At 36.1% G+C, this 20,526-nt stretch overlaps 2 protein-coding genes across 2 annotated transcripts; both read right to left on the bottom strand.

Moving 5' to 3' along the window:
* Positions 1–1,646: 1,646 nt before the first annotated feature.
* On the bottom strand, positions 1,647–7,524 carry LOC306987581 (serine/threonine-protein kinase SBK1). The gene is made up of 5 exons (XM_079591970.1): positions 7,423–7,524; positions 7,260–7,353; positions 5,488–5,632; positions 5,146–5,348; positions 1,647–4,014 (listed from the first exon to the last, which is right to left on the bottom strand). The coding sequence occupies exons 2-5, from the start codon at positions 7,332–7,334 to the stop codon at positions 3,346–3,348; spliced, it is 1,092 nt and encodes a 363-aa protein (XP_079448096.1). The 5' UTR covers positions 7,335–7,353; positions 7,423–7,524; the 3' UTR covers positions 1,647–3,345.
* A 951-nt stretch (positions 7,525–8,475) lies between these two features.
* On the bottom strand, positions 8,476–18,484 carry il11b (interleukin 11b). The gene is made up of 5 exons (XM_079590944.1): positions 18,247–18,484; positions 11,283–11,446; positions 11,114–11,194; positions 10,637–10,786; positions 8,476–9,716 (listed from the first exon to the last, which is right to left on the bottom strand). The coding sequence occupies exons 1-5, from the start codon at positions 18,368–18,370 to the stop codon at positions 9,558–9,560; spliced, it is 678 nt and encodes a 225-aa protein (XP_079447070.1). The 5' UTR covers positions 18,371–18,484; the 3' UTR covers positions 8,476–9,557.
* Between the last annotated feature and the right edge of the window lie 2,042 nt (positions 18,485–20,526).

The raw sequence follows: 20,526 nt of genomic DNA, 5'->3' as shown, positions 1-20,526 counted from the left end.
ACACACACACACACACACACACACACACACACACACACACACACACACACACACACACACACACACACACACACACACACACACACACACACACATTTGATCTGCTAATGTGAATTAAAGGTGCTTCAGGATTAAATGCAATCAAATTGGACAGAGAGAGCTTCACCTTTGAATGATTTTGCACATTCAGATTTGCTGGTGTGTCTTTGGAGGCCTGGTACACGCTAGATCTCCCTTCCTCAATATCTGATCAAGCACAGTGGATCAAGATATCTTGTTCTAGCTCATTTAAGAAACTTGGAACAGCATACAGTACTAGTTCTGCCACACAGTATCTTTGAATAGCAGAAATAGTGAGAGAGGTATGCTATATATTCTAAATTCACTCCTTTTCTCATTTCAGGGAATGTGATTAACATTTTACAATACAATACTACTTTAATCCTTAAAAGGAAATTATGGAATTTTCATGATTAAGATTAAAACATAAATTTTTACATATACATACACACAAAAAAATCTATATTACTTCTACTTTCTAAGTACACTCATATTAATCATGGCATAGTGTTACATATTCCCTGTTTGCTTGGACTTTTATGTTGTATTTCTACTTTCCTGCTTCCTGTGTGTAGGTTTGTAGTCCTCTTGTGGTTCCCCTCATTGTTTTATCTGTGTCTAGTTAGTCTAGTTCTGTGTTCTGTAAGCATCGTGTTCCTGCCTTCCTTGTCCCTCTGTGTATAGTTTAAGTTTTTTTTATCAGTTTGATTTTTATTTAAATAATCTAATTGTATTAAAATTCCATAGGTTTGTCATAAATCTGTTAATTGTTAAAATTATTAGATGTAATCAGTTAACAAGTATTAATATTTAATTAGTTAAAATATAAGAGATAGGTTAAGGTTTGAATAAAATAAATTGAATTGGTCAATATATAAACCTGTTATTATGTATTTAAAACACATTTGGTTTATTAGTAGGCCTATAAATCTTATTCCTCCTTGTTTTTTTTATGTATGAAAAATATGCACCACATTATTTGTTTATTAGTTTAAAACTTTGTAATCCAAATCAATGGAAATTTTACATAAAATAAATATATAACAATGATGTATATTAATTGCAAGTCTACCCATTAAATGGGTTGTCTCCACTGATCTATATAATGACATTATGTAGATCAGTGGTTGTCCCCTCTAATTTTAATGTTTGGGCGTTCAAGGGCAATAAGTATCAGAAGAAGGATGGGAAAATATTGGTATATTGCATCCTCATGCTATACTGTACATGCATAAAATATTGTAGACAACTATTTTTCCCATGCAATTTAACATGCAAGATGACAGCATACTTGAACACTAGCGTAATTGCGCACATAAATGTGTTTGAATGTAGTATATCAAATGAAAGGTCATACAGACAGCGACTGGAATAGTTAGTACTAGAGCTGTTAAATGATCTTCGTGGTCTTCTTCCCTTCATGAGCTATTTCAGCTGTTAATCTCTTAACAAGGTGACTAAATAACTTCAGATTGAAAAGGCAAAATCTGTGAACTTTTGATGTCTTTATTTAGTGGCCTAGATTGTATTCATTTAGTATGGTGCAAATATTTGCAGCTGCATTTATTTTCTTTTTTATTGTGAACAGTCAGGTGGTCAGGTGAACAGTCAGGAGGTTTACAGCTGTATATTATTATTGTTATTATTTGATGGTCCGGTTTTAAATAAATCTACCAGAATTTCTGCAAAATGTTATTAATTCCATGTATTTTGCAAATATGGTTGTCATATTTACTCTGTAATTTACAATGTTATGTTTTCATGGATCAGTTGAAAGAGTTTGAACTCAAGCCAAATACTTATCTGTTACATGTAACATCACCCTGTTGTGTGTGTGTGGCGTTGATGAATGGAGGCACATGTTTAAATGCAGAAGTGTGAGACACTTCGGGATAAATATCTGGAAGATTCTGTGTGTTTGTGCATGCATGTGTATGTGGTTTCAAGTGTGTGTGCGTCTGACAGAGGTGATGATGGCTGAAAGAGTTTTATTAATGGTCGGAGGTTTATTTTTAAATCTAGGACACATAGTGTCTGAGTGCTTGTATGTGTCTGAATGTTATCTGCTGAAATTTGAGAGATACGGTATGCTCCTTCTTACTCTCACAACATAGAGTGTGCCACATGAAGATGACATAATGAGCATAGTTTGTTAAAAGCATAAATATGCGTTTAAGATTGGAGTGAACATTCCAATCTTAATGATTTTAAGCAAACTATACAAATTTACAAATACAGTTTCAAATGTTGGTAATAATATATATTTCCAGATTAGATTTGTAGATCAAAGCGAACCATTACATTTGAATTGCTTTATTTGAATTAATTTGACATTTATAATACGCTCCCATCAGTTCCATCATGAATCCCAGTCTAGGACATCAAGATCCTCCAGTTTGGAAATCATTCTCATATTATTTATCTATACATAATACTCCTCTATCATCCAAGTCACCATGAAATCAAAGTTGACGATTAAAGGTTTTTAATGGAATATTGCATTGTATATTATAAATGATTTATCCGTGCACATTTTTAAAAACTCTTATCAAAAACATTAACTTATAATCTCCAGCATCCTGTCAATTACATGAGACCATAGCACAAACGACAATGAGCCATCGGTCCAATCAATTCCCGTTGGACAACATCAAGTCATTACACCAACACACACACTTTTGATAAGTTGTTTCACTCAGATATACAGTATGGTTCAATAGAGATAAGATGTTTGAAAACAATTTTCGTTTCATAGACCGAATGAGAAAAAAAACTGACCAAGTCAAAGTAACTGCCAAGTTCCGTATGATTGCTCCGGAAAGCCAAATTGTCAATTTTATCTGATTTTTGATGCCATTGTTGTTGCAATGCACTTGCATGAAAATGCTGAGTGAACTGATTTGCCTAAATAGACTTCTTTGCCCCATCATAAACTATGCAACTATACAGATATAGCTGTATCTTTGTAGGACGTGCATTGTTTTGGAGTTTAGCAATATTGCTGGACTGTGGATGGAGGCCCAAGTTTTTAGATTTTTTTTTTTTTTTATAGCTCTCTTCATTTGAATCAACCCTAATGACTCTTCTGGGGGTATTATAAAAGCTTCAATGTTTACAGTTAAGAGCTGTAATGTTCAGTTAGGAAAAGAAACTCCCAACTAATTATATATGTATTAAACAACAGTCTTATGATTAGAACTGTCTGTCACCATCAGAACCTAAAAAGTGATTGCCAAGAGTGAATAGTCCAGGTGACAATAACCCCAGTCCTGTCTATCCTTTGCATCATCTACTGACATCCTTGTCCGATAGCCAGGCTCCTCCCAGGTACCTGCCCACCTCATCTGGCCTGCCACGAAGCCTGGGCTGTGGATAGAGCAGGGACTTAAGAAGACTTGTTGCAAGAGGGGTGAATGCTGCAAACTGGGTTGCCACCTGGTGGAAGTCCTCAATTTGATCTGACCCTCTGTCTTGTAATGCTAAACCTTCCCAATTGCTCCACTGTAGATAGCTTTTATATGCAGTGTTGTCTGAAACAGTCTCAGACCACGGAAGGCTCCCCATAAGCATGGCGTAGATTAGAATGCCTAATGCCCAGCTGTCTGTACTGGGATCCACATATACCAACATCCTTTGAGTCTTTCCAGAGTCCCCTTTTGGCTTGTTCCCATTGTCATCCACCTCTGAGTTGCCCAAATCAATCTCCTCCCCCTTCCTGGCAACCTCAGCCTCAGGAGTGCAGTAAGGAGAACTGTACCACACGCATGGTACCCTGGTCCCTGCAGCCTTAACCATGCCAAAATCACCAAGCTTGACCCAACGGCACACACTGTCACATAGGAAGATGTTTTCCGGTTTGACGTCACGATGGACAAAGCCAAGGGAATGAAGGTGAGAGAGGGCACCGCTGATCTGGGAAGCCACTCCCTGGACATGGCTCTCATCCAGACCAACCTGCAAGAAATCAAGTTGCCACATAAGCCAGGGGTGTCCAATACCTTTATTGGAGCGCCAATGTCCTGCTCCAACCTGCCCCAACAAACTTACCTGGAAATTTCTAGTAACATTAAAGCAGGGTTGGGCAACTCTGGTCCTCTAGTTAATCTCCAACAATGGTAAAACTCAACTCCCTTTCTAATCCTGCCCTTGACTACCTTGTTCCGGTGTGTTAGAATAGGGTTGGAGCTACACTTTACAGGAAAGTGGTTCTCAAGGTCCAGAGTTGCTCACCCCTGCCCTAAAACATTGATTAGCTTGTTCATGTGTGCTTTATTAAGATTGGAGCCAACTGTGTGGGATAGTGGGCCTCCAGGAGATTGGACATGACTTAGTTGTATGTTCTACAACAGTGGTTTTGGTGGGTCCACAGGACCAGAACTGAAATCCACTGTTCTACAATATTATAAGTCAAACAGACTCTGGTGCAAAAGGTTCACACATTAGTTAATGTAAAATAATCAGCTAGAGCATGTAACAACCAACCATTGTAGGACAACTACTGTGCCTGTTATTTACAATAGCTTCATAATCTAACACAAATTTCATGTCTTGGAGTCTCTACTGATGAGCTGGTGTGTTTGATTGGGAGACATCCAAAATTTACAGTGTTGGGACTGGGAGTACAGGCCACCATACAGTAACCACCGATTCAAACCTTAGGTGTATAATCCTGCTTCTGGAAGGCCAACATTCTGCAGAGTTTAGATGCAGTTATAATCGAACTGTTATAATCGAATCGAACTGAACCAGCTAATAAAGGTCTTCAGTATTACTTGAAACATCCAGGCAAGTGATCTTGGGCCAGTTAGAAAGAATTCTAAAGACCATGATTATCTTGTTCGGGTTAGTTTAATTAGTGTTGGAGTTAAAAACAGCTGGAAGGTGGCCTTCCATGAGCTGGATTGTACAACCCTGAACTGAAAATTTTATGTGTATTACAACTCAAAAGATGTACCTTTTTAAGGTTCTCGACTGGACTAGTCAGCTGTGGCATGCAAGTAGATGTTTAATTCCTGCATGCAATTCTCATTAATCTTATACAATCATCATTAAGACGTATGTAACTGATGTCAATCTTTTACCAACCTCAGGAACGATGACATCATAGAGGTCGCCGTAGAGGCAAGGTTGCTGGGCGAACACGTAGTGAGTAGGAGTGGAGAAAGCAATGCCCAAAGCTGAGGTAAGTGAGGGGTGGGTGCAAAAGGCCAAAGACAGGTTATATTCCCTCAGAAATGACAGGAGAGATGTAGATTCCCGCAGAAAGAATTTAAGGGCCATTGGGGTTCCTAGATTACAAGCAAATTGAGATATTGTCAAAGGTAAAGGAAGGAAGCAGTATACAGTAATCAAGAAATTTGATGTAGTGTGGATAAGATCAGATGAGAGAAAAACAAAGCAACACATAATAGGGTTGTCATCACTTACCTCTCTTCTTGTGCACTGCTAACATAACTTTGCCGTATGAACCCTCTCCAAGAAGTTTAATAACTTGGAAGTGATCTGAGAGCTCCAGTGATTCCAGAGACTGAACCGTTAAGTGACACAGCTCATCCAAAAGTCGCGTGGCAGTCTGCAAGAAGCAAAACTAGATGGTCACGGTTGCAGATGGACATGGCAAAAAATGTAACATCTAATGTAATTTTGAGAGGGAATTTGCATGACTCCTTTTCCATTAGAGCGTCATTTTTTACTAATTCGCTTGCTAAAAGTCTTATTTAATGGCCACGGCATAGTTCCCATATGTTTTTTTCACTCTCCATTTTGTAGCATGTCAAACAATGTTTCACTAGCTGTCTACAAGGGGACCAAATACCACAAAATCCCATGTTGAAAGTAAATATGATCTAGCTGGATCAGAGATATACTCCCGGGGTCTGTCATTACATACTATTATAAGATCACTACAGTGAAAGGGTGATTTGAGGTTCAGTTCTGAGGATTGTTTATTCTGTCAACACATCTTAGCTGTCCTTAAACACCCGTGGTATCAGCTGAGTTTCATAGGATTAAGTGTTCTGTTCAGCAATAGTATTGGTAACCGATCAAATGTCATGCATAATTTGAATTGGAGACATTTTAACTGGATGATGTTTTCAGTTTTTAGTCTGTGGATGCTTTGGTGTTCCAGAAGCAGAACGTTTACACTCTTTAGTAAAGCAGCGGTTTGGGATAATGAAGAAGGGGGACAGTGTTGCACAAGAGGAAAAAGGTGCACCTGTTGGGCATGAGTTGTGTGAGGACAGACAGCTCACCAAAAGTCATCTTTGCTTAACCCCTTGTCAAGAACAGCAGAATGGGCAGCACATCTCAGTTCTTTAGGATTAGTTGTGAATGTTGTAAATCGTATAATTACAGTACATACCTTTCTGGTGCGTTGTGATATGTAGCAAGTAATAAGTAATCAGTTTACAATTCAAGACTGAACTTTATAATAAATAAACACTTCTGTACATAAATATTGACTGCAAGCCCATTCTACCTTAAACAAGAAAAGTAAAAAGGTCATTGCTACTTTAAATTTCACAAAATGTACTTTTATTTCTCGTAATTGCAACTGTTTCTATAATTGTGACTGTCTTAGTTGTGACATTATTGCTCACATTGCAGAATATAAAATAAAAAAGATTTTACTCTTGAGGAAGAACATCACATGACTAAATTACATATTAAAATGAGTGCTGTCAAATCGATGAATTGCAACTAACATAATAGTTTGTTTATATAATATACGTATATGTATGTCTGTATGTGTGTGTATACGCATGTACAGTATATATGCACGTGTGTGTGTGTGTGTAAACATGCATATATATATAAATATAATATACACATATTATATCAACTTTTATGTTAGATGCAATTAATCGATTTGACAATACTAATTAATAAAATACAAAACACTTTAAATTGTAAAAATGTTTCACAATGTTTCGGTTTACGGAGACTTGGTGAGCATAAGAGACTTCTTTCAAAAACATTAGTCTTACTGACCCTATACGTTTGAATTGTAGTTTATACTGTACATATAAAATATGGAGCATTGCTAAAATTCCAAAAAAAATATTTTAAATTACTGTATATTTCATGCTATTCAAAAATCTTTAAAAAATATGTGCTTGGCCAATAATAATTGCCTACAAGATCATACGCTAATGCATCAGCTGAATGTACACTTCGAAAGGATTGAAAAGACTTACGGTCATGTTTGCTGTTGTTGAAGACTGTTGAAAGGGAATTTCGAGGCGCTGTTCTCTATTGATCAGCCTGTCCATAAACTCAGGTCACTGAAAGCTGCAGGTCAAATGAGCAACAGCAGGTCAACCAGTCATAAATCAACTTAGAGGTCACGGTTTCTTTTACCTCAGAGTACATATTCTGGTTGATAATGGATCTCTCATGTCCTCTGCTTACAGTTCAATAGTCTATGTACTCTCCTTCTCCCACCCCTCTCTATCTCTATCTACCCTAGTTCTTTCACATGTGCTCTTGCTGCTGTTACCCCTCCTTTCGGATGTTAGAGTTATTCACTGACAGTTCTTTTAAGTTTGTATAACAGGTAATTTGTCACTATACTGGCAAAACCCCTAATCTTTTAGCTTTTTCTCTGATGTCTCTTGCGCTCTCACGTTTTGTATAATCTTTAGCAAACTCATTTTGCGTCTCTTGTACACTCTAAAAAATGCTGGGTTGTTTTAACCCAATTTTGGGTCAAATATGGACAAACCCAAACGTTGGATCAAAAATGCAATTTAAAAATGTAACCCAATGGTTGGGTTTGTCCATATTTGACCCAAAATTGGGTTAAAACAACCCATCATTTTTTAGAATGTAGGTCTGGCAATGTAATGTTTAATTTAGTGCGATTAATTAACCAAAAATGGTTATTATTGGCCAGCATGATCAATTTCTCTCTGAGGGAGCATGACAAGTCCAACAGCTGTGAGAGAGCGCTACGCAAAACGCTTGCATCGCAGATCTCTCTTTCTGCCGGACGTGCCAAGTTCTGACTTTTCAGGTTTTAAACTCACACACAGTCATGTGACATATCCTTTATCCATATCCTATTCCTTCTTCTGCACCGTTGGGTATTAGTCATCATGACAAAGATTTTGACATTCATGGTTGATTACACTATTGCTGGCAATTTTTATCTGTCTGGATCTAGTTGAGCTCAACTATCTGTGAAAATGCTCAGCTAGACAGGGCAGGGGAATTATTTATAAACCTATGACAAGACGCACAAGTTTTATTTTTAGGGACAAATATGAAAATCCAAATATGAAAATCCAATATATATATAATTACGGTACATACAGAACATCGGAAATAATGCGATGTTTTGATTGTTTTAAGGGTTCAGTTGTTGCTGAAGCAGTTCAAGTTAAAAAAAAAAAAAAACAGCTCTGCATTTTTGATGCAAAATAATTTTATTGAAAGACAAATGACAATTAAATAATCATATAAAACATATAAATACTAAAATAAATACATATATATGTATAAAAAAAGTATGAAAAATAAAAATAACATCCGGGACTCTCCCAGTCTACATCCATCTGACTGAGCTTGCAAAGTCAAATCAAAATGTGAATTTGATCAGATCAGATATAAACACAATTTCTTTATCATGTAAACACTGTATATTTTTTCATGAAATGAAAAAGGCTTTGACATTGTTCAAGGTTCTTCCCAAGAATGTTCAAGATTGTTGGCACTTGAGTTACATTTCAGCGAATAAATACAACTTACAGGTAGTGAGTGCATTTCAAGGTACTGTATTTTCAATATGTTCACAATGGCATCCATTAGCCCTAGTAAAACTATGGAGGTTGTTTTGTATTGAATGCCCAGTTTTATCATATGGTGATTTTTACCAAGTAGGCCGTGCTACTGGATCAATGGTCAACATTCCCGCCAAACACAGTCTAACCTTAACCTTAAAAGATGGTTATGTCGTTTAACAAGCATGTTGATTCACTACATCTTCGCAAAATAACTAACTTTTAACAAAAAGAAATAAAGGAGTGCTGGTCCTAAACTGCATTTAATAACACTTCACAGTTGTACCACAGTAACGACACCTATTAGTCATTATTACACACCTTATAGCGACACCTATTGGACATTATTAGCAACTGCCTGCAGCTGAATTTGCATACACATTTCATTATTAAAATGAGACACTTAATATTTTTAAAGTGCTATTTTTCTCATTCACTCGATGTATAAAAAAATCCTTCATTGTAAACATAAAAACTCGATTCTATAAATATTAAATACATAACTTATTAATAATATTAAAACAACAGCATCACACAAAGGAACCGTTAACTGATGGAAGATGACTTCTAAAGCCTGGAATAACGTTCATTCAATCCCTTCAAACATTAAGGCAAGTCAGACGATGCTACCAGGATGCCTGTCGACCTTATCTTGCGTTTACTTGCACCATGGAGATAAGCTGAGGGCTACTGGTGTCAAATGGTGTTGTATGATCACAATTGTTTCGATTTCAGGACACTCAGTGCTCGAATGTACCAGATGCAAAAGTAGTACAGTTTCTCGCGGATCTCCACATTGGCCTGGTATAAGTTCCAGGATGTTTCCAGAGGAGGCAGGGAAGGGTGGACGAACTCAGATGGTGGTGTCTCAATCTGTAGGAAGGTTTAGAAGATATGTTTAACCACTTCCTATTTTCACTTTCGCTTTGTGTCAGCCAGTGTAATTTATGAAATAATCTATTTGTTTCAAGATTTTGCCTCTATCATCATCACACTGACCTATATTATGAAAAAATAAAAAATAAATTATATATATATAGATAGACTGTCTGCTTTAATATCTACTAACTCTTTATTGTGATCGTTCCCAACAGATATTATTATTGACTATCTACTAATACTCTGAGAGTTAGTTGCTCTTATAGTTACTTATAGTCAACTTTACTTATAGTCAACATAATATTTAAAGAGGACCAATAAAATAAAGTGTAACTAAATTTAATATAATGGTCATAGATTTAAAAATATTTACGTAAACATATTTTTGATAAGTTTTTATGTATATAATATACATTTATTGCATTTATCCAAACTTACTTGCTTGAAGTAGCCTACATTTTTGTCAATATATTTCAATTTAAACAAATATTACGTTAAGTTGCACTGTTTAGCCTACATCATATGTGCATGTTGATATATATATATATATATAGGTTGTTTTATGTCTGTTTAAATTTTGTTTGTGTAAACCGTGATACATTTTTATTTTGTTGCCAGAAATGATTAAAAGTTCAAAAGAACTGCATTTATTTGAAATATAATTTTTGTAGCAATCTACTGTCTTTAAAGTCATTTTGATGAATTTAATGTACGTTTGCTGAAAATTAATTTCATTTCTTTTTCAGAAAAAATTAATCGTACTGACCCCAAACATTTGAACGGTAGTGTGTGCATGTACTATATATGACATCAGTTGGCACGAACTTACTTTAGCATGTATCTTGCATCTATTTTGAGGTGATTTAAATATTGTTTGATTTCCTACTGTAGGTGAGCTGCGCGATTCTTCTTACCTGTGCGAGCACTCTGTTGATGAGTTGGATAAGATGGATATTCTTTGTCTTAGAATCATCACCCAATTCGTCTTGTCTCTGCTGGATCCAGTAAAGATGCGACTTGAAGGATTTAAGACCAGAGTACAGCTGTGCTAAGGTACTGCTCACCTGTGGGCCAAAAGAAGACCGATGTTACACGCGTCTTATTTTTGAAACTAGATATATTCTTAACTAATAATAATCTGTCTCTCTATCGTTCTGTCTATCCACCATTCTTTCTTGGCAAACCATGCTTTAAAATGGCGCTTGTCTGAATTTCTTTGCATTTCATTTTCAGTCAGGCCTTTTGGTTGGGAGAAGATCTTTGGCTTTTCAATGAACAGTTTGGTCTTAATTTCAGATGTTATTCATTAATATACAGTCGAAAAGAAAGACAGAAATAAGACAGTCGAAAAGAAAGACAGAAATAAGACGGAGGCAGAGATGTTAATGTACCTTGAGTGATTTCAGGTCTTCTGGTCTGAAGTCCAGAGAGGGCAGGGATGTGAGCGATTGTTCAAAGTCGCTCAGATTATTCTGAAAAATGTCAAGCGTTTAATCAGACAAACGGTAAGCTAAATCACCCGAAAAGTGCATGCATTTTATTCGACAAGCTGACACTTACCTCTTGCTTTTCTTGAGATACTATGTTGAATAGGTGACGCATGTCTTGGTGAAGTATCCGCAGATCATTTTTTCCTTTTGGTATAGGGTGACGGGCTGTGACGAAGTCGAACAGCTCAACGAAAGCCATCAAGACGATGAGGGGAAAGGTGAAGTCGGTTGACACTGTCGGCATAAAAACAAATAGAATTTCATATTAATGTCATTGGAACAGTCACGAGTGTTTCAATGCGTGTCCTGAACAGCTGTTTTACTCCCTGGAACAGTCACGAGTGTTTCAATGCGTGTCCTGACAGCTGTTTTACTCCCTAAAATCCTGTATCCAAGCAGAGGGATTTGCACAGAGAGCTCTTTCCTCTTGCTTTGTAATGGTTACACCGGATGGTTAAAAAATGTGGAGACCGGGAAGATTTCTCCCCACAGGAATTCCCAAGGCATGTTGGACACACAACTGTAACTGTACCAGTTGCAATCGGTTTCTTGGAGTGTACAAAATTATTTGGGCCGAAAGGATGATGAGGATGAAAGGAAGGTGAAAATTTCAAACTGGTAAAACTAGTGAATCTGAATAGAGAGAGAATATATATACACACGTATAGAAACAAAGTTTTAGCAGCGTTTTATGCATTTCTTGACTCTTAAAGGTAAAAATATATATTAGGCCTAATGCAGTTCTTTCTTTTAACTGCTAATAATTGGCTAATTCCCGGCCCGTTTGATGTTTCCGCCAGTCTTTAGACACAGCAAACTCCAATGAGCCATAGCCGAAGTCTGTCTGAAGGTTGCAGGCCTTCAAATACATTCAGCAGATATGTGATAATGTGTGGTTTAACCCTTTGATAAGCATTAGAAGGAAATGAATGGCTATTTACGCAATTAGCATCCTTTGAAAACATTCTAAATGGAGAAATTGTTAAGGTCAATGGTAACCGCTGCGTGCAGCCCCATCAGATTTGAGGTCAATGATAACCGCTGCGTGCAACCCCATCAGATTTGGAAGTGGCGATCTCCATCAAAACCGTTGTGAAGTGAAAGATCACACTGACTCAGTTTGTCTCAACAGCTGTTGACTCACTCGCAGACATACTCTGTCTGCATTAGCGTTGGAATTTTTTTTGCATCACTCTGAAAGCATCTTTTTTCACTTCTGTCAACTCAATTTTGAGATAGCATTGCCCTATTGTAGCTCAACTGTTCAGTTATGAGCTTGTTACTGATCCGAGTCGATACGCATGCATGTTTTCAAATTGGACATTATCATGCAAGAATGTTTACAGACTGAGGTTAGAACTCTGATCCCACTACAGCCTTGAAACAGTGTTAGTGTTAGTATTATCTACTATTTATTAAAATGTGAATATCTTAATTTTATTACGTTTTAGTACTTCTAGTTAAACTTATTTCAGTAAGTCTCCAAGGCATCTTTTCTAATTTTCATTTACGTTTTTAATCTAATATTTATATTTTATTTCAGCTGCATTTCAATTACTGAAAATAATTTAGTTTTAGTCAAAAATAACACTGCCTTAAATGTTATTATACTCTGAATATTAGGAATCGCATGATATTAATGTTATTTTATAATATTATTATTATATTATATATAACCATATTAAAATATAATTGCAGAACAGACCAGAATTAGTGGGTTAAATACCTTCAAAGTTACAAATGGTCAGTCTGATTTGATTAGGAGAAAATAACCTTGACCTTTGACCTTAATGTGACCTTTTATTAAGAATTCAACCACATATTCAGGATTTGTCTTTAGTATTTTAACTAATAATTTACAGTAAACACTGAAAAAACTTATTGGTTACTCGGAATATTAAGTGTTATGGTTGTTAATTCCCCATAACTATTATGATAATGACAGATTTTTTTTTTTTTTAACTCTTTCTCAATAATTAATCACAATTAAAGCATTTCCTTAAGAGTTAAACACAATATGTTTTACATATTTAACATAACATAAATGACACAATACCCATCTCTAACATCTACCTATTGTACCTTGCATATACCTTGAGGTTAATGAGCATTGACCAGGGATTAGTTTGGTTCCTATCTGAATAGACTTTTCAAAACACAATTCATAGACCGCAAAAACACCCATTTAGACCCACCCTCTACAGTTTACATATTTTTGCCTTCACTTAAACACATTCCCATGGCTGGTGTTGTAAAGTGGGGAAACAAAATTAAGAAAGAACTTACGTTTCATGATAATCCCAAAAAACCAAAGTAGTAAACACAGTGTACAAACGTGTCTTTATCACTCTACTAACATTGGAACTAGTGAAAGTGTTCTCCTTTATAGTATGGGCCATGACACACACACTGTGACTCATTCACATTCAGGGGAAAAAAAAGTCCAGACCTACACACCCCCTCTCACTAGACGTATCTTTTTTCTAAAGAACTCAATTTATTTAGCTATTTCCGACAACTTGATGTCTCCAGACCCTGATGTTCCTAATTATGGATTTATAAATTTGGATTTAACGCAAACAACCTTGCGTTAAGCATCTCCGCTATGTAGAAGACTCTATGAGTATATACTATACTCACTCTATAAGTGACATGTCAATGTTTTCTTAATATTCATCCCCAAATCTGATAGTCACCAGTTTGTCTTTGATATAGAATATACTGAGACTTGTGTCAGATTACAGTTCAACATTGTCAAATCCTGCCGAGATGAGGCGTGAGAAGGCTTTTTTTGTTGTTGATAAATTAGGTGCAGTTCATGACACAAGTCACAATACACTCACACACTAATCTAGAAGATCTGAAGCCCCCCCCACCCATGTCTCCCCACAGATCATTCCCCCCTACATTGGTCGGCTTGGCCTCCTCTGACACATCTCACTGTAATTTCCACTCAGACATCCAGCATGCACAAGTGTCTTCATGCACATACATGCATTCCTTCCCTCTCTATTTCATTTTCTCCATCTCCCACTCATTCTTATGTCTTCATTTCTTGATTTGCCCGAGACAAGGCAAGGCAAAGAGAGACACGTTGATGATAAGACTGTCAATGACTGTTAACACTGTGTGGGGTCATATCCTGTACCTCTTCAGGAAGTGGTGAGAGTAGCCTAGAATTCTGTGGTCTAGTGTACTTAGAATGCAGTTATAGATACTGAGCATTCCCATCATTTGTATTCACACTAATTTGAAATGGTTAAAAATGCACCGTCATTTTGCTTTTATGTTGTGTGATGGCGTGGATGCAGCGCTGCAAAATGTTTTTAGTGACTGGTGGCATTCTATACACAGTCAGCCATGATTCATTTATGGGGCATGGAGAGAGTGTATAATAATGAGTAATTGCGATTAAAGTGAGTAGTAATCGACCGGTTGATGTCATGGTGATGATGATGATGTTTAATCTCATTTTCTCCGATGCAACAGGTGGAAAAATCAATGGATGGAGAACACACCTTAGTGCCCTTCCCAAAGAAAGTAGGGAAAAATGTTACTCACTACAGGATATTCTAATCTTTTGTTGAAATCATGCACCTCTGTCACAGAACGTTTAGAATTACATGCTTTTGTCCAGACACAACATTCATCCATTATTCTGCAGTATAGGAAGCTGCATCATATTCTTTGACAGAACAACCTTTTCATAAAGCAGAGGTGGGTAGGTGGATTGTTAATGCTCAGTAGGCAGAAGTTCATTGTGTCATATTCGGATGCGTTCACAGCAAAAGACAAACCACATTTAGCCCAAGTGGGTGGATTCTTTGAGGTGTTTAAATTCCTGCAAAGGGATGCATGATCAAGCAGAAACAACATCCTTCCCTCTATTAATGAACTGATCATAAAGAACCGGATGCTCCAAATTTGAATTCTATGATTTCCCTTTTCAGCTTTTCCAAGTTGTTCTATATACCGCGTGTGTGTGTATATATGGAGTCAAATTGATGAAACGCATTCAACAAACGTTTTTGTTTACATAATGTGTGTGTGTGTATATATATATATATATATATATATATATAATCACATTGAGATTTATACATAATATGAAAGCTGAATAAATAAGCTTTCCATTGATGGAAACATGGTTTGTTAGGATAGGGCAATATTTGCAGAGATACAACTATTTTAATATCTGGAATCTGAGGCATATCAGTTGTGCATTTATGTTAGCGATTTTGCTGCATTCACTCACAAAAATAAATGTTTTATATATTTACGGTATAGGAAATTTACAAAATATCTTCATGGAACATGATATTTACTTAAAATCCTAATGATTTTTGGCATAAAAGAAAAATGTATCATTTTGACCCATACAATGTATTGTTGGCTATTGCCACACATATAACCGTGCTACTTGTGACTGGTTTTGTGATCCAGGGTCACATATGTGTATATATGTATATATACTATAGGCTATTAGCCACTTTGCCTGGTTGACTTTTATATAATATACATTTTTCAATTGTAGTCTTTTAAAAAGACATCTGAAAAGTGCAATCTATTGTTATATCGATACTGAAATATCTGAAACTCTTCTTGTAGGATACACAAAACTAGCTCTTGACTCACAAACCCCTTTACTCACTCGTTTCATTTGCTCCGGATGAATATTGTTGGTGTTACAGGGCTTGAATTTCTACGTGGGATTGCACATATTGAGCATAATTTTACTCATTCACACCCAAAGTGCGTGCACATAAAGACAAGTATATTGGCCATATAAAACAGTATAATGGCTCCGTGCGTCAGGTCTTAAAGTGACAGGAGCCTAATATACCGGCTGCCAAATTATGAGATATTAAAAATAGCTATATGCCACTTTTTAATGTACATACATACAATGTGCATGTACAGTATGTATATATGTAATTAATATTAAATTACATTTATATAGCGCTTTTCTCAGCACTCAAAGCGCTTTACATAAAAGGCGATGTGCAGCATCCACCTGGATGATGCGACGGTAGCCATATTGCGCCAGAACGCCCACCACACACCAGCGTATTGATACAGAGGAGACAGAGTGATGAAGTCACAATATAAAGGAAGTAGTAAAAGATCTTTTCCTTGTGATTGTGACTAATGAAAAATAATCCATTGTTTGTTCATTGGATTGAGGAAAATCTAAATGGGTTTGCAATGAACTGTAAGAAAGAGGAAAAATGTAATCAAACTGGTTTCACCAGAAGATCGAGTTCTATTTAAAATAAATTATAAGTTCAAATGTTTTTACTTCATGTTGACACAACTGTCACAGAGAGAGCAGAGGCTTGGATCCAGAGCAGCAATTTTACTTTATTTACAAAACTAAACTTCCCATAATCTTCTTCCTAATATAAAACAAAGATCACAAGAACAACAAAAACGTAGACCATAACCGACATTAATTAAGAAGTAACTGAACTCAACAGGGGGTATAAATACACAGGACTAAATGTAATTTCACTAAAAGTGAATTAACAAGGGGCAGGTGGAAACATTAGGTTACTATGGTAACAAACAGGCACACAGACGCCCGTCGGAAATTCGCATACTGTCTTAGGGGCCATTTACATGAACGTTTACCATTTTTTAACTAAAAACGTAAGGCTTTTTATGCGTTTTGGATCTTTATTTACACAACAAATGTACATTTTTTGAAACAATACCATTATCGTTTCTGCGTATACATTTTCATGATTTGTTATCACAACTTTTTATCTGTGGTCAAATCAACTTCGATAACTAATGTGTGAAGATAACATACTATTTTCAGTTTCTGTTCATTGAACCATTCTTCTTCATTGTATTAACTCAAATTTTTAATTACAACGAACTAAAAATGTTAAGGCAACAAGGTAACTTGCTTTTTTAAGTTACACCAACTTTTTTTTTACAGTGTAAAATATTTGTGAAAAAGGGGACATCATGCGCATGCGTGTTCAGTCTATAGGCGGGTAGTGTTTGTTTACAAAGTGACATCACCAACCACGGCAGCAGAATACATCATTTTAAGACGTTTTTTGCGCATCCATGTACGAGGATTGTTTAACGAAAAATGCAAAGGAAAATATTTTCTGTTTTTAGTACATCACTGTCGTGTAATCGTACCCTGAATAGGTACTACATTTGAATTTGAACTTACTACATGACCATTAAAAAAAAAAAAAGTTCTATAGGCCTATGCATGAATATGGGTTTTATGAAGGAAATTCAGACGTACTACATCCAACATGTCACTTGTCATGTGCCCTACCAGCGTTTTTTTCTTCTTCTGCATGTCATGCATGGTTCACTACATGTAACAGTGGGACCATTACGTATTAATATGCTCCATACACTGCCTATGACATTATAAAATCACTAAACCGGGATATTGGGTTACAGACATATTTTTGTCTGTTTCTCATTCTATTCTTTTGAACAAGGAAACAATATGTAGAGGTAAAAAAGATAAAATTCCCAGGCCCTGCATGGCGCAGGAGGAAGGGGTCAGATAACAGTCCAAAAAGTCCTAGATCAGTGAAGAAAGGGGAATCCCAAAACAAACCCAAAGGCGGTGGATAACTCAGTCTTTACTGACCTAAATCTCTTTTGTGGCCTACCACTGTTATGTTTGGCAAAACCACATTCTTTCCAGTCGAGCAAGTAAAATTGGGAAAACAGTGAATGACCAGAATGTCCAGATACTTATTACATTTTTTTTTAAATGTTATATCGGCCAACACGCCCGGACAGGATAGTTTTAGTCATAACAGTCTATACTATGACTTAATGTCTTCCTATGGCCTCACACACACAGGCTTGCTCTCACACGCACATTTTTTCGGGGATGATCCAAGCATCTGTCATCATCAGTGAGTCTGAACCAAGCGCCAGTCATTTGTGACATCATCACGAGACTTTTCCTGTAGAGTGAACACCATTGTTATTGACCCTTAAAGGGATATTCCATCCAAAAAAAGAAAATTCTGTCATCATTTACTCACCCTCGTGTTGTTCCAAACCTGAATGAGGTTTTTTTTTCTTGATGAATCCTTTCATACTCAACGGTTCAACCATTCTATACAAATAGGGGAGTAGAAAATAGAAATTATATATATACACACACATTCATAATAGATAAACCTAAATTAAAATAAAATTCAAAATACATTAACATCAATAAAAAAAGACAAATAATAAACAACACAATACAACATACTAACAAAATAAACACAATGAAACAATGACCCGCCCCTGTTCACACTGGAAAATAGACCAACCCGGAATTCCTTGGGATGGCATAAAATGAGGAACAGGAAGATCGCACTTCCTCTTAAACCTCCACCCCCGGAACCATGCTGCAGTCGTGAGACAAAAAGTTATGTTTAGAAAATAAAGATATATATATGTTGATTTAAATTCTAAATAAAGAAAGAAAACTCGGCCTTTTCGTCCTCTCTTGGTGTCTTTTCGAAAAAGTGACCAAAATTATATTTAAACCAATAATATAAACCAAACAAACACAGGTCATACACAGAAATTAGGGGTAACTTATGACATTGTCACTCTTCAAAATTCTTTAAGATATCTTCTTTTGTGTTCAACAGAAGAAAAAAAAAAAACTCTTGAGGGTAAGTGATGACAACATTTCCTTTTTTGGTGAACTATCCCTAAACCCATTCAAATGTATTGTCTCTAGACAGTAAAAGTGACGCTGTATGTAAAGTATTTTCATCCCTCTCTAGTTAATAGTTTCCAGGTGCATATGTTACCATATAGATAGAGCACAGCATAAAGGCTTGATGATTCTGATTGGCTGATGGACTTTGTCGTTATTTAAGCCAAGAACAAATAAATAACAATTATATTTATATGCCCCCCCCCCCCCCCCCAGACATTTTTTTACGTCTATAAAAAAGTGCTCTTGAAAAACTGAAAATAATGTAAAATTATAGACATCATTAACATGTTGATGTTGCATTTGTTCTTCATCCTCCCATGCCTCGTCTCAAAAGTTTGCCATATTAATCAGCTATTTCAAATTATGAATCTTTCTTCTTGCAGATGGAAATATACAAAGACAACCTATGTGCAATTCCCCAGTCATAGTCTCAAAATGAGGACTTTCCTGTGATGCACAAACACACCGACATATTCACACACACAAATAGCTGACGGGAGGGGAGTGTGAATTCCGTTTTCGTCACACCGTTTTTCATCTCTAATCTGCTTGTCAGTGACTAATGGAATGCACAGAATGCAGGAGAGAGACAGACAGACGAGTTCATCTAATGTTAAGACGTCACAAATCTTCAACCCACGAAACAGGCATACATGTTCATGATATACCAATACGATGGACTTAATAGTGGTGAAAAATGAAGATGGATGCTTCTGTATTAACCCAGGGATCTTTTTAAACACACATTTGATGCCTGTAACGTGTTTTTTTGCATTACGTGTCTCAAACTTTGATTTAAGAGTCAACAACTTCTAATGGGTTGTAATGGAAAAATATTTATTATTTTTACACCCCCATTATTATTTACACCAGGGTCTGCTTTTTCATTGGTTTAAATAAACGATTTTTGTAATAAGAGACAATAAAAACAACTTTGAGCATCAAAACATGTCGTTCCAAACCCGTAAGACTTTTGTTCATGTTCGGAACACAAGTGAAGATCTTTTTGATGAAATCTGAGTGATTTATGTCCCTCCATTGACAGCTACACAACTTTGACACTTAATTGTCACACAGGTTCAGAATAAGATCATGTCTACTCCATATGAATTGAGCGGTTTAGTCCAAATTTTCTGAAAAGACACGATCGTTTTATATGATCAACAGATTTAATTTAGGCTTTTATTCACATATAAACATTCATCAACAGATAGTCTACATCAGTTGTGTTAAACGGAAACGGTAACACTTTATTTGAAGGGGTGTGCATAAGACTGACATGACACCTTCATAATCATGATATAACACACGTCATGAATATGAAGGAGGTTTTATGATGTTTATGACAACTGTCATTAAGTGTCATTCACTCAATTATGACATTTTTAATGCAAATATGACATTGTTTGAGATGTCTTTGTTAAGACAACTTGACATAAACCAATACATCATAACCTGTCAGTGTCTTTGTCATGACAACTTGACATTACCAAGACAACATAAATTGTCATAAATATGTCATAAACATGACATAGCAGATTCATTATTAAACTTAAGAAGCCACTTAGCTTTATGGGTTAACATTACAACATTTTTCATTTTG

This window comes from Phoxinus phoxinus (genome assembly GCF_949152265.1).
Source record: "Phoxinus phoxinus genome assembly, chromosome: 19".
Taxonomy (NCBI): Eukaryota; Metazoa; Chordata; class Actinopteri; order Cypriniformes; family Leuciscidae; genus Phoxinus; species Phoxinus phoxinus.
The sequence above is the reverse complement of the archived record's forward strand: the minus strand, read 5'-3'. Positions and strand labels throughout refer to the sequence as shown.

What these genes read in the sequence shown, in the direction of transcription:
- LOC306987581 (XM_079591970.1), bottom strand. Translation starts at nt 7,334, where the DNA reads ATGGACAGGCTGATCAATAGAGAACAGCGCCTCGAAATTCCCTTTCAA. An exon ending in AGCAGTGCACAAGAAGAGAG is followed by an intron (nt 5,349 to 5,487) that starts GTAAGTGATGAC and finishes CTTGTAATCTAG; the next exon opens with GAACCCCAATGGCCCTTAAA. An exon ending in ATGATGTCATCGTTCCTGAG is followed by an intron (nt 4,015 to 5,145) that starts GTTGGTAAAAGA and finishes GATTTCTTGCAG; the next exon opens with GTTGGTCTGGATGAGAGCCA.
- il11b (XM_079590944.1), bottom strand. Translation starts at nt 18,370, where the DNA reads ATGTGTGTGTATATATATAATTTCTATTTTCTACTCCCCTATTTGTAT. An exon ending in AGGTTTGGAACAACACGAGG is followed by an intron (nt 11,447 to 18,246) that starts GTGAGTAAATGA and finishes TTATGCCGACAG; the next exon opens with TGTCAACCGACTTCACCTTT. An exon ending in TATCTCAAGAAAAGCAAGAG is followed by an intron (nt 11,195 to 11,282) that starts GTAAGTGTCAGC and finishes GACATTTTTCAG; the next exon opens with AATAATCTGAGCGACTTTGA.